This window comes from Drosophila grimshawi, unplaced genomic scaffold (genome assembly GCF_018153295.1).
Source record: "Drosophila grimshawi isolate 15287-2541.00 unplaced genomic scaffold, ASM1815329v1 contig_1377, whole genome shotgun sequence".
Lineage (NCBI taxonomy): Eukaryota > Metazoa > Arthropoda > Insecta > Diptera > Drosophilidae > Drosophila > Drosophila grimshawi.
In genome coordinates, this window is record NW_025062900.1 from 3,431,951 (window position 1) to 3,449,657 (window position 17,707).

General features: G+C 41.2%; 1 protein-coding gene across 2 annotated transcripts in view; it reads right to left on the reverse strand.

Annotated features, from left to right (window-relative positions):
- LOC6562740 (dynein axonemal heavy chain 7) overlaps positions 1–17,707 on the reverse strand; it is a 31,240-nt gene that overhangs the window by 11,586 nt on the left and 1,947 nt on the right. For both annotated transcript variants that reach the window (XM_032735997.2, XM_043214474.1), the window contains 13 exons: positions 15,753–15,915; positions 14,821–15,054; positions 12,879–14,458; positions 12,141–12,263; positions 11,837–11,990; positions 9,970–11,265; positions 9,168–9,614; positions 7,414–9,044; positions 6,327–7,113; positions 6,009–6,191; positions 5,567–5,913; positions 4,166–5,005; positions 3,558–3,923 (listed from right to left, as the gene is read on the reverse strand). In XM_032735997.2, the coding sequence (XP_032591888.1) occupies positions 3,558–3,923; positions 4,166–5,005; positions 5,567–5,913; positions 6,009–6,191; positions 6,327–7,113; positions 7,414–9,044; positions 9,168–9,614; positions 9,970–11,265; positions 11,837–11,990; positions 12,141–12,263; positions 12,879–14,458; positions 14,821–15,054; positions 15,753–15,915 (8,151 nt within the window). The remainder of the gene's footprint in view (positions 1–3,557; positions 3,924–4,165; positions 5,006–5,566; positions 5,914–6,008; positions 6,192–6,326; positions 7,114–7,413; positions 9,045–9,167; positions 9,615–9,969; positions 11,266–11,836; positions 11,991–12,140; positions 12,264–12,878; positions 14,459–14,820; positions 15,055–15,752; positions 15,916–17,707) is intronic.

Below are 17,707 nucleotides of genomic sequence, written 5' to 3' on the forward strand. Positions count from 1 at the left end.
TAAAATATTGCTGATTAAAGATGAAGAATTGAAAATGTGATTATAATATTATTGATGATTTCTAGTTTATACTAATAGAGAGGTGAAACTTTATTAAATCAATATACTCAAAGCTACAGGGTATTAAAGGAACCTTTGCTGGAGGGAGTGTGCTGGGCAGTTGGAATATAAAAAGTTGCCACAGTTCAAAAGCACCACAGGGGCCACCAAGCATTGAGATTAACCAAAACAACCAACAAAAAAACTGTATATAAAAGAAATAAGGAAAAAGGAAAACTGACCAAAAAATTATTGTAACAATGTACATGCAATAAAAAGAATACGACATTGAATACAGAGAAAAATCTGCTGGTAAATCACAAAAGTTCTAGACAGTTATGTGCGGAAGTTCTGCTTGATTTCCCACAATTGCCAAACAAATGCGAGCCTTAAAGCCAAACTTGTACAGCACTTTAAGCTTAAGGCTAGCAAATATTACGTTTTTTGTGTGTGTTTTTCTTTTTCGAACCTGCTTAAAATGCAAATCTCTAAGGGCAATTCTTGCAAAGAGGCGTCCTCATCCAAATTAACATTATTTAATCAAACATTTATGCAAAGAAACATGACCCGAACCGGACCCAAAGCGACTCTACACCTGCTACCCCTCACATTAGCAATTTACGATCCAATTGCCATTTTGAGGTGCGAGTCGATGGGTGGTTGGGTGGTTGAGGCTCATCATGATGTGGGCGATGTGTCCGCTCCCAAAAACAAGGGGAGAATCGAAAGAAAAACAAGAAATTAGAGACTTTGACTTGCCGAGAATTAAATACCCTTCAGGATATTTGACAACTTTATATTATAATTGCTATTTTTGCACTTTTCCGCAAAACAAAAGTTTTAAATTGCTGCCAGGATTGGGTTTCATAGAAATCGAAAGAAATACAAGAAATAAGAGACTTTGTTTTTCTGGTACAGAGAATTAAATACCCTTCAAGCCATTTGGCAACTTCAATTTATAATTAGTGTTTTGTTTTGCAGTTTTCCGAAACACGAAAATCTTAAATTGATTTGTTCTTTTTATTTTGAGACATGATTTTGATCGAAATTCAAACTTTTCATTGCTGCAACTTTTTGATATTTATTGATATTTATCTTTCCCAGTGCTGAAAACTTGGTCTTCTTATTTAAGACACTAGCCACGAATAAATAATGAGTTTTATAAAAGTTAAATAGATGCAATTAACAGCATGCTGATATTAGATATTGACGGTATACAATATGCAACTAGTTTCAAACATTATCAAATTTTATACTTAAAACTTTATCAAAACTGAACAAATTTTCAAAGCCATTTTATGCCTGTCGGAGATGTTTTATACTTTAGCTTAAAACATCATTTAAAATTGATATAACTATCTACCTTGTATTTTGTAACATTTTATAAGACAAATTTTGACAAGTTCATAAGAAATTTAGCAAGATAGCTCTAAGCAGGTGAAGCAACATTTTTGCATAGGAATAGCAGACATTCCTCATACACATCTCTCTTATCTCCTTTAATGCTCTACACACTTGACAACAGAATAACAGCAATTACCCCCAGCTAAAGTGTAGGAAAACAAAAGACAACAAAATAAACCATAAAAAAAGTATGCAAGACACAAAACAAATACAAATTCATTCGTCTTGTGTGCCTCAAGGAGATGCAAGCAAGATGTTGCTAGTGGCAACTGATAGTAACTGGCAGCAAGCAAATCCCACCAACATCATTCATTTGCCATGTCCATGGCTCGAAATTAAACGTGATGCGCAAAGGGCGCACATTAATCAATTGCTTATCCTTTGTGCAGCAGCGACTTCTGCACACACACACACCGTACACACACACACACACACCGTACACACACACACACACACCTCAGGTATTTGTGGGCATGCTCCAAATTACTTTGAACACTCACAGCCCAAGAATTTCCTTTATTAAATCGACATGAGACATGGGACACGAGTCGTGGAGTGCGTGGCATGTGGCAAACGCGACGTTTCGCCCCTCCAACGAAAAACACACCAGATGCGTAATGCGTTCGCTCTAACACACGCATCAAACATGAAAATTCCACGCCCATCCCCACTCTTTCCCCCCAGCTCCTCATCTTCGCACTCAGCCCTTAGTTTTGTACCTTGAGCTGAAGCAACCACCGGAGCATGCGGTGCTCCTGTGTCCTGGCCGCATGCGGGCACAACACACACACACACACAATCAGACACAGACACACACACACACACCCCCTGCTACTGTGTGCAGCATCCGGTGTTGTTCTCACACTAGCCACGGCGAAAATGCGGCATATCTTTAATTTTCTTAATATGCGTGAATTCAAACATTTTGTGAAGGTTGCGTTTTTTTTTTATATTGTTTTGTTTGTGTAATTAGAAATGAGAGGCAAGGAAATCGCCAACTGCGTTATGCCGCAAATTTAATACCCTTGTGGCAAACACATTAATCAAATTACTTCATGGTCAGCTACGCGTCGTAGGATTAGAAACTTAAGTTATAAAGCGAAAGAGTATTAAGACTTGTATATAAAATATATGTAGATATTTTATTTATACTTGCAATTTGTTGTATTTAATAATAATAATCAAAATATAGATTTTGAAGTTTGATTTGATGAATTTTGCAAAAATCAGTATCATTAATAAATTGATTTAAGTTGACTGAAATCATGTCTGGTTGAACTTTGCTAACGAAAAGTTAAGATCTATGATTGCATTTAAAATGAAAATATTATGTATCAAATATCAACAAGAATCACAGTGACAAATGTAAGTCAGAAGATGAAGAAAATACTTTTAGGACAAGAATTGACGAATATAGATTGATCTGACTGAATTTAATACTTGCTTAATCTATTCGAATCGAAATCCTTGAATAGGACTCGTTAATAAGATATTAGGATTACTAATAATAAACTTTCTAAATAAATAAATAGTTAGTATATATAGTTATACATATTAATGTATAAAAATTGATTTTTCGATGCATTACGCACTTCTTCACAAAACATTAATACTTTTCGTAAGTGTATATTAAATGAATTCAGAATTTCGTGCTTTTGACAAGCGCTCAGGCATAATTAGCGTGTCGTGTTTAATTGAACGCGGTCGCAAATGCATAGTATATACATACAAATATACATATATATATATATACATATTTATACATTTCACAGCTGTTGCCAGACTAATGAAATCTTGGGCGCTTTTTCCATCGATGTCTAAGCTAACGACTTTGAGTAGCTGCTTCAAGACACGCTTCCTTGGCTCTGACGGAAGTTATCTATCGTTATATATTATGGCTCAAGGGAATAAGCAGCTGTATGTAATTTGACCCAATTTTAATATCCTTACCCTAATTGGCATTAATATTAATAAATCATAAAGGCAAGCTCAACCCACAACCCACAACCCACTGCCAATCAAATGATGCCTTAAGGCACTTTCCGCCACCAACCGCCTCAATTCACTATAATATATTCGAGGCGCCTTGAGCCAAATTTAAGACGTATACTTACTTCATCATGATGGCGCTCTCCACGGAGAACGCATCTGTTGGCAATCCGCAAATATTCCAGAAACGTATCTCAACCGGTTCGCCCAGCACAATGGCCAACTGAAAGTCCGGCGAGCATGTTACTCCATAATCGAGGCACTTTGCCACCCATTTGTGTATTTGCGTTAGTCGAAAATCAATGGTGAACGGTCCCAGATACGCCACAACTCCCGACGAGATCAACACATCCCCTGTGACGCTCTTAAAGCTGGCCTGCAGCATCTTGGCCGTCTCGGACCAACGTGTCCGCTCACCGCCCAAACCAGAGATTAGCTCCTGGGCACGCTGCAGCTTCTTCGTGCACGCTTCATGCTCAGCGAGTAGAACCCTAAAATTAGAAGATATTATATATTTATATATAAATATACATTGGTTGCCCAAAAATAAGAATGCTTTGGTTCATTTTTAAAATGCTAAAACGTGTTTAAAATTATAAAATTATTAATTATTATTAATTATTAAATTTATTTAAAGCGAGAATTGGATATATAATGCTGCCTGCATTATTATACTATTCTAATTTCTGCAAACTTTGACAAATAAATACATTTGCAAGTTGCAAATACTCACCCATATTGTCGCAGCTGTTCGTCCAGAATCTTCTGAATGGCGGCCAGATTGGCTTCGACTCGAGCCAGTTGGGCCAACTTCTCGTTGAGCAGTTTCATGGCCGCATTGTAGTCTGCCTCTGCGGCAGCGAGGGCAATCTTCTTGGGTGCCACAACCTTGGCAACCACATCGTACTTGGACAGGGCAATGACCCAGCGACAGAGTCCTTCGCAGGCCGTCGAAGCCGTCTTAATTTTGTCAGGATCAAAGGCTTCATTGGTGAGAATACGCTGTTGCAGCTTCTTCATCACCTCCGGCGGAATGTTGTCCTTGTCGAAGTTCAGTAAACTGTCCAGGAACTTCATGTCGCTCAGCACACGTTTCGATGGACCCCAATAGTCCTCCACAGTGCCGACACCACTGGGATTTGGCACCTTGTCTGGTTTCATATCCTTCAAAATGCAAACGGCTTCCATGACGATGCGCACGCCAATTGGCGGACTCTTCATGGTCTTGACCACGGCTATGTCCGCCGTTGTTAGCGTATTCAGCGCCGCCAGAGCTGATTCCAAAATGGGCAACGCTTCACCCAGCTTGGCATCGCACTCATCCTTGATCTCCTGGGCAACGGCTGCCTGCACTTTGGCCGCCTGCTCATCCTCTTTGACCAGTTCCCGCTGCTCTGCGGCAACTTTGCTGTCCGCCGTCACCTTGGCCACCTGCTCGGCCACAATTTCGGAGGCCTCCTTCAGCTTCGGCTCCAGCGCCTGCAGCTGCTCCTGCATGACAGCCACCTGCTGCGCAGCAATATCCAGCTGCGAAATGCCAGTCAAATATCGATTACGATTCGTCGTTATGTTGCTACATAGAAAGGTAAAGATTTTGTTAGATTGAGTGTGAATTATAAACTTGAAAATGGGAATTGAAGGAGAAATTTGCAATCCCTTAAAATATATCGTATGTAAACTTGATAAGCATCTCATTGAAGTTGTCCATGTATCATATATATAATATTCATATATGCATTAAATATATAAATAGGTCTTTGTTTGTCATCTGGCAAGTATTCTTAAACTATATTATATTGTCGAGGAATGAATTTTAATACCCACAGATTTATTATATCCTTTTATTTGTTTTATTTTTCTTAAATTATTCACTTTGAATTTTGAATCATATAATTTGTATGATTAATTTTAATTTTAAATTGATTTTAAAACTTTTAATGGTTATAAAACTTGTTTTACATAAATAAGCACAAACGGACCATCAGATGGAAAGACTGGCAATGGACTGACTGGCAGACGGATAAACTGACAGACAGACTAATCATATATTATATATCCTACTTGATCACAACTTCATTATACTCTTTCTAGGTTTTCTAAATTCTAAAATGTTCTCTCTGCGTTTTATACTCACTTTCGCTTCTGGCTAAGCAGTGCCTTGAAGGTCTGTATCAACTCCAGATAGGATGTGGGTGTCACATAGTTATAGCGGTGCAGACGTGTGAAGAACTTTGCGGACAATTCCTGTGTGGATGTGTGGAACTCCATGCACATATCAATGGCTGTCTTCCTCTCCAAAGGAGTCAGTTGCTCGGTGGCCAGGAAACGTGTGGAGACGGCTAGGAGGGCATCCTCCGGCCAGGGCTGGAACCAATCGATCGTACAACAATTGACAATCGAAGGAAATTTGCGAATGCGATTGCGCAGAGCATCGCCAATCGGCGACATGGCCAGCACAATGTGCAGCTGATCCTTGCAAGTCTGGGATGGGGAATGGATATATACATACAAAGAAGTTTAATTAGTACAAACGGGAACAGATTAAAGGGATCAGGGTTAAATTTTGTAGCTCCCACCGTAACAAAGAAGTTAAATAGGGCAACGGGACTGCCATCGGTTTGGACGGACTTGTCGCGTTGCTTGTCGATTTGGGCCATCTTCTCGACGACCTCGATTTTCTCCTCGTTGCTAAACAGATTGGGCACTTCGCCCGAGTTCAACAGATTGTTGATATCCTCCAGAAATGATTCGTCCTTAATCTACAAGTCTCAGGGAACACACACCATTAGCACAAATATTTACCCAACTGATTAAATGTTCACTTCAAATTTTGAGCCAGTCAAAAGTAAAAGAACAGAAAACTAAACAGAAACAGAAAGAGAAACAATTCCCACCTGAACGTCCGTAAAGAGGAATACGCCGTGCATTTCGGATGCACCGATTTTACGTAATATTGTCTTGATATCCTCATGATACTCGTATGGCCCATACAATCGAGTGATTTCCACTTGAAAGAGCTCATAGTCGCATATATGCGAAGCCAGTCGAGTCAAGCTCTGGCGCCCGGAGCCACCGACACCGATGAGCAGAGCATGACTACGTGGCTGCTTTATGATGCGACATATGCGCGATAAATGCTCGATGGCAAAGCGGAAAAGTACCAGATTCATTGGCTTCTTCGACATGTTGTTGTACTCCACCAAATATGATTCGACCACGCTACGCAATTCCTCCACATCTTGGACCTCAACATAGTTTTTGGTATCCGCTTTCGGATTGGTGAAATCACAATAGATCAACTGTCGAAAATCGGACTCCTCCAACTCTTTACCCTTGCCCACAAATCGGCCAAACAGACGCGACGCATCCTGATTGAAACACTCCTGCACGGTGCTGCATAATTTCTGAAATAGCCAACTACGATCCGCATCCTCAACGAGTCGATCCCCATAGACGCGCAACACTTCGTGCACCCACAGGCGACGCATCGAGTTCATGTCCTCGGTTGCCTCGGGCACACTTAGCAGCACACCCTGTATCACACGCGAAAAGTCACGCAAATTGAACAGATAATGCGACTTCGCTGGAGTTGGCAACAGATTCAATTTGGCATCATTGTAGATGCTCAGCGTGGCACTGACGATCTCATCAATGCACGGATCAAACTCCTTCGAGAAACCCCTGTGACGATTAGTGGCATGCAATGGGAAGAAAGATTAACAAGTGGTGATCTAGTCGAGAGTGCTCGACTCACAGATGCCCTGTACCCTTGCCATGCAACTGGGTAACTTTAATTTTTAAATAATATTTATAATAAGAAAAAATAAAAAATAAAATTTTAAAAAAAAAAAATAAAAAATAAAAAAAAAAATAAAAAAAAAAAAAAAAAAAAAAAAAAAAGTCGAAGTAAAACACCTCTTTAGCCACTTTTAATGGTTACAGGGCATAAGTAACAACCCCACATCAGATCTCACAACTCACCTCGCGTCCAAATGCCAGAGCACAATCTTGCCAAAGATCGTGGTCATAATGTCATCGTTGAAGTCATCAATTGAGATGACATTGAAGAAACGCTGAAATCGTGGCGTTACAGTATTACCTGTCGACGGTGGTCCCATGGCGACAATCATCTGCAAATCGATCAGTTTCATCGGCACAATATTCTTGCGATCGTACCACATCATGTGATCGAGCATCATGCGCAGCAATTCGATGGGCGGCTGGGCGCCATAGTTCTCCTTCAATGGCATGGAAACGTCATCGACAAAGATGACAAAGCGTGTATTCAACGGCGGCCCAAAGACACCCTTCCTGCGCTTGTCCAGCTTGGACATGATAATATCCTGCGTCTGGTTCGCCGATGTCTGAGCCGAGAAACTGATCAGCAGCGGCTTATAAAAACTGAGATCCATGCGTGAGAGCATGAAATCAATGACATAGACACTCTTGCCCGTCCCAGTGGGTCCGACGAGCATCAATGGCTTGCCATGGCGCACCAGCAGATCGAGTACGGCTGCAATTCGCACACTCTCATTCGTCTGGATGATGATCTGATTGACGGGCACATCGCGTGGCAGTGGTGGCGCCGCATTCACATCATCCTGCCACGGTTTCCACTTGCCCTTGCCCTCCTTAATGTAGCGATAGTCAAAGACCGAACCGTTCTTGGGTATGGGAAAGATAAATGGCTTCACCAACTGTTCCACATGCAGTTCCTGGGGCACACCATATGCCTCGTATATGCTTTGCGGGAAGTTCTTCTCCATCATCAGTGCACGAAAGATCAAATTGAATTTCTCCCGGCTCTCCGCCGTCAAGGATCCACCCAGTGACCAAATCGCCGAGAACAGGAATATACCCTCGGTCTGGGCACGAAAATCCAAATCGGATATATTCGCCACATATTTCTCATCGCGATAATCATCGATGAAACACTCGAAGAAATTCATCAGACTAACCATCAGGTTCGTATCCGAGGTGGGCGCAATCTCTCGCAGACTCTTGCGAACGATGAACAGGAGCAGCGGACAGAATCGGTTGATCAATGATGAGATGAGATTCTTGCTCACGCTATGGAATGTTGGGGGTAATGTGTTCTTCCAGGAGGCAACCAACGGTTCCCAGCCCAATGAACTCGGTTCCAAATAGATCATGCCACAACGCGAAACCGTTGCCGGTGAGGCAACCTCCAAATCCATTGGTTCAAAGATCAGATTTGTTGTGTTCGAGAGTTGGATAATCTCACCGGACATCAGACACAATTTCTTGTTGTCATCGAGCACAGTGTTCATGTTCTCAATCCAAATGGCATCGACGGGGCCATCGAAGACCAGCCACTTGCGATCCGGTGTCTCGGAGACGGCAAAGATGCGATAATTGACAGCCAAAATGCCATCGCTCCACTCATGCGAAACGGCATCAAACTGTCCATAAAGCTGACCCATTGTTATAGCCTTCGGATTGATAACCGTGTAGATGGCACGATTCTCGGAGCCATCCTTCTTCTCCATGCACTCCAGTGTATCGGCGAGCAAATGATATGTGGTGCTCTTGCCACCAAATGGATACCCGACCAACATCAGGCCATGACGCACTACAATCATCTCATAGAGCTGGGGTACACAGAGAAAAATTACAATTATTTGCACTTGTAATTATAAATAAACGATTTATATTTTTTAAAGGAAGGAAGTAGGACCAAAAAGAAGAGAGATCATCCTCAAGTTTTTACCCACCTGTTGCACCTTCTCCAGTACAAAAGGAGTGCACTGTTTATTCTGCTTCTCGCAGGCCTTTAAGACGCACTCATTGAAGAGGACATAATCGGCCTCGGGTAGCGTAACGCCCGGGAACAGATCGGAGGTGATGCCCTGGAACAATGGTATATCCTGATTGAGGAACTTGGGCAAATTAACATCCTTAATGGAGCGCAGCACTAGAATATCCTCGTTCTCATCACGATAGCGTAGCTTTAATGCACCCGCTGCTTTCAGGACAGATTTGACAGCTCGCATGCCGTAATCATAATGGCATTGGGTACTCAACTGCTCCGAGCACAGACGATAGGTGGCCACAATCTTGATGGACAGCGGCTTGGCCGTCAGGAAGCCATACGAGTAAAGCTCAATTTCCGAAATTAATGCATAGTCCGGCACCATCATAGCCACGGAGCGGAACAGAGCCTGCCGGATGCCAGAAGAGAATTTGATATAATCTCAGCTTAATTAACATGCAGCCTTCAATTAGAATTATTTGAATTATCTTTGCTGAAAGCTTATTGATAAAGCTATACACTGAAATGAATTCTATTTAATGTATTCTATTTAATGAAGAGTAATCATATCATTTAGCTACTTAAAGCACAAGTTAACTTTGCTGTTGAGAATATAGAAGTAAATTGAAAGCTGGCTTAAAGCTTATATTATTATCATTGGATAATATTTGAAAAGGTTTTCCCTTAAAACACACACCAAATCAGAATTAAAGTTTACTTTAAAAGCTTCAGGCTGAAAACCACTTAAGGAAAACTAACTTTACCTTCAGATTGTCGGGCAACTCGGATCGTCCCGCATAACCGGGATTCATGGTAATGAAGACGGCACAAGTGGGATCCAATGTTAGAGTGGTGCCCTCAAAGACCAAAGTGGGCAGACCGGAGTTGATGCCACGCTGTATGGTCATAATCTGTTGGGCGACCACCGACAGCACCTCGAGATCAATGCGATTGAACTCATCGAAGCAGGACCAGGCGCCGCACGAGGCCAGACCCTTGAAGAACTTGCCCAGCGCCAGATAATCGAGACCATCCGAACAATTGAAGACGACACATTGTTTGGCCACCGCCTTGGCCAAATCTTTGGTTGTCTCCGTTTTTCCCGTACCCGCCGGACCCTCGGGAGCACCACCCAAATGCAAATTGAGAGCAGCAAACAGGGTGCGATAGCAACGATCCGTCAGTGGAGTGACCACCAGTCGCGTGGTATTCCCCAGATACTCATAGCCATAGGCCAGCGAGCAGTTGATCATGCGGGTATCCAGTTGGTTTTCCTCCCAGTAATAGCGCAACTGGCACAACCACTGAAAGTCCTGCAATTGCTCCACGCCCTTTTCCACAATCTCAGCGAGCACATCGCGAGCATGGACATCGAGCACGACGAGGGCGCCGAGTGTTATGCGATTCTGGGTATTGAGATCTCCACGCACCAAGTCGACAATTTTCATAATTTGATTCATGCACTTTTGCAGATACTTGGCCAGGCTCTCTTTGGGTGTTTCGCTCAGGAAGCACTCGGTTATCTCCAGCGTCCAGTAGGTCAACGATATGGACTGGACACACTGACCCGGCCAGGTGAGCACCCAAATATTGCGCTGCATCTTGACATAGCTGTAGAACGCCTGGGATATCTTGTGATGTATACTCTTCTTCATGTCGATCTCGAGCTCGAGCAGCCATTTCTCCACCTGACCACGTGCCTTTGCCGTGGATATGACATCGACGAGAACGACCTCTTCCCGTTCGGAGGAACGCATCGCAGTCACCTCCAACTCCTCGGTGAATTTCAGTGTAGCCATGCCCTCGAAACACTTCTTCAAATGCGGCTGTACGCGTGTCGGATCCTTTGTCTCCGATAGTATCTCGAGTAGTTCATCATTGGACAGGAAGAAGAAGCGCGGGAAATATAAACGCTTCTTCTCCAAGTACGCATTGAGTCCCTTCTGAATGATCTCCAGCAGTGTATAAGCCTTCTTCAGCTTCTCGTTCATCTTTTCGATCTGCACAACGGTCATCACACGCGGATCTGCTGCCACCTGCTTCATTAGCTCCTTCCAGATCTGTAAAGAAAGCGATTTGTATAATAAATTTTAAATCAAGCAGCTTTGCAGCTGAGATATAGTCTTCATTTTAATCATATTCAAACAAGAACTACATTTTTTGGTTCAGAAATCTTCAAGAACTTCACTTTGAACTCAATGGCGTACTCAGGTCTAGGCAGGAAGGATTAGCTTCACCCGTAAAGCAACATTATGAACCGTAAAGAATACAATTAATTCTTATAAAATAAATAGACTAGTTTGCAGGAGAAGAGATTGACAGACGAAAAGGTAAACTCAACTTAAAAATATATAAAAATTCCCCACAAAAAATCAGATCTTTCTTTAAATTCCCTCATTTCACTATACAAAATGAGATGAGAATATAATACTATATACAGGGATAGGATATACATTAAGAAAACACCTTATGAATCCCATTATTCCCTTAGATCTGAAATAATCAAATATACTTTTCTATAACAATTCTATCATGTCTCTATACAAAACCAGATAAGAACTATTATTGCCTTAGCAAAACCAGACAACAATGGAATATTCACGAATCAGGTTAAATGCTTAAGGAACACACCTTGTCCACGGCACTGAAGCGACGACCCTCCTCGGGCATTTGTTGCTGAATATCTGGACTGCTGAAGATGGGCTCCAGATACATCCAGGTGGCCTGGACGCGCAGCCATTCATCTAGTATCTCCTGGAGCAACATCAGTTTCGCCTCCCATTTGCTGCAAAAGGACAACAGCAACCAATGAGAATGGGGACATGCACAATCACATGTATGTTTTGTATGTGTGTGTGTGAGTGTGTGTGTGTGTGTGTTTGTGACACTGACAAGTGCTGGAACAACACACGCTTGAGGGAGCTGTCCTACTCACAGTATATCTGCCTCAAATGGTTTGATGTAGGGCGAACTCTTCATTGTCTGCGTCTTGATGATTTGATCGTCGAGCAATATTTGGATGTCATCCACGGCGGACAGCTTAAAGGTACCCGAATCCCTGCGGTAGACATTTCAATTATGTGCAAGCACAAATAAACAAATAAACAATCGTGTTTTAGAAGCGCAATCGCATAAATATCGAATTTGTGGTTTCATTTGAATTCCTTGTTTAAAGTTGAAAACAGTTGTCAATAACAAATTTATACAAGTTGAAACTTATCCTGAAACTATTTACAAATTGTAAAAGCTAAAAAGTTTCACTTATCATTCAAACACATTTGAAAATATTACTTTAACAAATTAAAAATTAACTTCAATCAATATAAAAAAATCAAAAATTGTGGCTTGAATTTAAGCCCTTGTTTAAAGTTGAAAACAATTATGAAAATAAAATGTTAACTTAAATAAATTCAAGTCAATTGTTTTAATGAAGAAATAATTTAAAAACTTCCAATTATATTTAAAGCATATTTTACAGCAAATATAACAAATTAACTTCACTCAATAAAAAATAAATATATTTAAATAAAATAAAAATAAGAAACAAAACTTTGCATTTCAAAGCTGATTAAAACCTTTAACTCAAATGGAAATTAAATTATTCAAATATTTAGAAACAAACCAAGGAATCATATCGAATCCAATATTTTGAAGAGAATATCTGGAATCATACCTGTATGGCGAAATGGTGAACTCAACGCCCTCCCATTCGTTGGCCATTTTGGCCATGGCCTTTTCGAGATTGTTCTCCTTGGTGGCGCTCTCCGAAATGGCCTCAAACTTGGGCACATACTCGTCCAGCTGGTACTCGATGATCTTCTCCAGCGTCAGCTCTGGCGACACCTTAATGGGGAAGCCAATAATCTCGGAGACTTGCTCCCAATGGCGCGCCTTCATGCCAGGATTACCTAGGGTATTAATGATCGGCATATGGCCACGGAAGTTTTCCATTTGCTCCTTGACATCGAGGATTAATTGCATGGTGCTGGGATGATCACCCATTTGCTTCTCCAGCTTTTGGATGACGCGATAAAAGTTGGCCACATCCTGATCGATTTCATCGGGATCAAAGGAGCCAACCTGCGAATACATCCACAGCTCCCACTTGTCGATGAAATCCTGGCCAGCATCAAATAGATTCTTATACGGTTTCAGCTGATCATGCGCCTTCTTCCGCACCGGATACTGTGACAAATCCCAACCGTAGGCAGTCTCCTCCTCATTAATCTGATCGATGGTCTCCATGGCATTGACGAGCCTCTGATCCAAAATGCCGGCACGTTTCTTATACTTGGACAGCTGCTTAATATCGCCCCAAGTATCGTAGAGCTGCACCTGATCGAAATAGTTCTGGAGTTCACGGCGGAACATCTCGATGCGTTTCTTGAGCAGCTCCTGGTACTCGATCACCTTCTCGGCAATGATCACACGATGCTGATCAAAGACGGAGGCCAGTTTCAAGTACCACTGAAATGAGTTGCTGTTGTTCTTGATCTCCAGCGGGGAGTAGAGCGTGTGATCCATTAGCCAAAGAATCTCGCTCATGTTGACCTTGAGGCGTGCCTCCATTTCGGGCACCAGATTCTCCTCGGCATGCACCACATATGCCTTTAGTTCCATCAGCTCGGCCGTATCCTTGGGCACCGTCAACGCCTTCTTCGCAATCGTATCGTATTCCTTGCCCAGCCGTGAGATCCTCGCCTGCTGATCCGTCACCATGCGTGCCAGGAGATCCATTTGCAACTGTCTCGCACACATTTCGAGGTGTGTTATGAACGTATCGCGATGGAATTCATAGAGACCCATCCGGATGACACCCCACACCTCCCTGGCGATGCGATCCTCCTTCTCGCGATACTCGTAAACCATTTCGGTGTACTGTTCGAAGGTGGCATCGCTCTCCATGAAGCGACCACATCGCTCCGAATCCGCACCATTTATCAAATCGATAAACGCATCGAAATCCTGCAATCTCAACTCGGGTCCAATTCGCTGCTCCTCAAGCATATAGCATATCCGATTCTTTGTGTCCGCCACAATGCTATCCGGCACGGTAGGCGTCAGGAACAGTTTCTTCGATATCTTCAGATCCGTGTACAGTTTACCCTCGATCCGTGGCAATTGCTGCACCGAGTGCACAATCGAATCGATGACGCGCAACAATTCACTTTGGATCTTGGCAAAGCCAGGCGTAAACGTTATCGTATCCTCATCAGCCAATATGCAGGAGATCACAAAGCCAGGATTCGAATACTGCCCGGGAAAGTAAAGAACTCAATATAAGTGTAAATTGGAGAACATAATAATAATATTCGAAGATTAGATATCCTTATAAACTAGGCATCCAAATGATGGATATATTTTAAACACGATGGATTTGAAACGGAGGGAGTGACAGAAAAACAAGATTATAACAACTGCTCTATCGATCCTAATCAAGAATATGTGTATATACTTTAAGTGGTCACGGATTTCTCCTTACAAACTTAATGATAACAATCAAGTTGCACGTGCCTATGAGCAGGAGTGCAAGCTTTCAATCGTTGAGTCGCTCAATCAGTCAGTCAATCAGTCAGTCAATTGGTAAGTGCACTTCTATTTGCATTTTTACTTACACCAAAATCGCAAACATAATCGGCAAAGGCTTTCAGGCTGCGTATACAAATGTCCTCGAGCTGTTGGGTCATCAAAGCGGCAACACAGTTGAAAAACCTTTTGACCAACGTCATCCGTCGTATATCCGGCAATTGGCCACGTTTGCTGGCCCGCAACAGAGTCGTGTGTATCTCCCCGTACCACACATCCTCCAACATTGTCTTGCCGGCATCAATATGCGACCCACAAATATACTGCAAGGGTTAGATAAGATCAAAGAGTTACTCTCAGAGTGTGGAACGTTAAAAATCGTTGGAGAAATATATATCAAATAAATTAACTACTAAATGCTATGAAAAATGCTGGACTAATTTAAGCAAAAAACCATTGGCTTTAGTAATTATATTTATATATTCACTTCTATTTATATCTTGATATTATTTGTGCTAGTAATTTATAAGTTACACATTTCTAAAGCTATTTTATTTGTGTCTCAAATTATTTTAAAGGAATATAAGATATCAGTTTAAATAAGTTCTGAAGCTGTCTGAACTCAAGCAGCTTCTCTCTTAAGCTATTTAAAGAGTGCTGAAAGTTGAAATTCATCGCAGAAGTTTAAATCAATTAATTTAACTTAATGTTGCGCAAAATTTCATTTTAGATTAATTCGATTCAAACATAAAATCATTTGCTTACGATAAATATACAACTTTTATAATAAAAATAACTTACGTTCAAAGACTTTTAGCGTTAAGATAAATAAATAAAATAAATATATAAATGGTATTATTATTCATGATTCTCTTCTAGGCTTTACAGCTGGCCTTAAGCACCTTCTCTTTTCAGCTATTTGAATCACCTTTTGATATTTCAACAAATCTTACATATGAAAATCTATTTGATCTTTAAAAAAAAAAGCTTAAGTCAAAATATTTCCTTGGGAAATACTTACGACAAAGTTGAATAATGAGAATGGTTGTTCGACTTTGCTCAGTTCCTCGATGTTGACCAATGTTTTGGAGCTGTACTTCATGCTCCACACTTCGAGAATGCTTGCAACGCTTCGATGGATACAAAATAGGGTTGTCTTCAAACGATTGCGATTCTCATCGTATCTGTGACAAGTTAGAAAGAATTTATGCAAATTATCGGGAAAACGCGAAAAACTTTTCACTTGAGCTACTTTAATGCGGCCCATTAAGCAAATGCATTGAGGCAAAACGCAGAACGCAAATCGCAAATGGCAAATGGTAAATGGTAAATGCCTACGCCCACTAACCGGGCTAACTGGGCTAACTTGGCCTACATAAAATGTTGCTAAATGCTTGCCAGCTATAAATAAGAAGCATCTTTCCCACACACACACACACACACACACTCGCACACAACTTTGTCGATAGACGACCCACTTTAAGAGGCGCACCACAAAAACTTTTAGCATTGCAAGTAGAGGCATTTTAAGTGCCACGCCCATCCGCCCACAGTCAGCCACTCAGTGTCAGCAGCAAGTTCAATTCATTTTTAAGCATATCCTTTTTCCACACAACTTGTGTTTCGAGACACGCCCACAAACGCCTTCAAACCACAAACAAAAAGGACTAAAACCGAATGCGAAATACTCTTTTCTCAATAATAATCACAACGGAAAATATTGAAAAGTGGAAAGAGGGGAAGAAAGCACCTCATATCTGAAAATCATCATCAATTTTAAGTTGTCTTTCGTAAATTGAGATTATAGTTCTGCTCCTTGAGGGCTTCAAATTCGTAATTAATTAAGATTTCCCATTCTGGAAACTTGAATGAAGATTCCCCATTATGTTTAATGAACTCATTATACCCTGAACACATTAAAAATGACAGAAGGGTATATTGCAGCTATGCTGTGGTATGTAACAGATAGAAGCATGAATATAGGCATATATATTCTGGATCAGCATTAAGAGTCTTGTCGATAGAGACTTAAAATTTGGAATATTAATTCCCTTAACAACATTATTTAAATAATATCGATAACTGTCATCGTCTCGGTTCGACTCGATTGGTACAAATCGATTTCCGATAGCAATTACAAAGACAATTCTAAAGATAGTCTTCATATTGATTTATAATATATATAATATAAATTTTGATCTGAAACGCAGATTTTGTCAAATGTGATTTAACATTAAATTATAAATTAAACTATAAAAAGTTTGTTATTAATATGTGAAATGCTATATACCACAAGTATCTCTCTCTCGCTCTCTTGCATTTATAAAACCAATATACCCCTTTTTGTTTGCACTCGTGATCAGTGTATGAAATCTCGCCCCTTTTATCACATTGTATCGCAGCTGTTTTACTGTTGCCCATCAAATGTCAAACCAATACACCGGGGAACTTAACTTTTAGCTACACCACCTCTGCCCCCTACTCCTGCTCCACCACCTGGCAACCCCTGCTGTTTTTCCATTTCCGTTGGAGGAGTTTTGAGCCACATTGTGCACTTGTTGGCAGTTTAAAAGTTTTTTCTTTTTTTTTTTGGCAGACGCAAAGCGATTTCTTGCGTTACTCTCCCAGCTCATAATAATGTCACACCAGATTCCGCACCCACTCCCGCGCCCCTCCCCCACCCCACCTGGATCTACCCTCCCTGAGCTACTCATATATATGTGTATATATATAATGTACATATAATATACAACAGACTTTCATTGTCAAGTTATTTTATAAGTTGTCACGCGCTCTGAATTGAGCTCTTTTATTTCGCACAAAAAGTAAAATATATACAAAGGAGGATCCTTCCTAAAGGAAGCACTATGTGTGTGTGTGTGTGTGTGTGTGTGGGAGTGTGTGTGTGTGTGTATGAGTGTGGGTGTAATTGCATGTCAATTGCATGCCATGAACCAAAGAAATTTTCTATCAAAC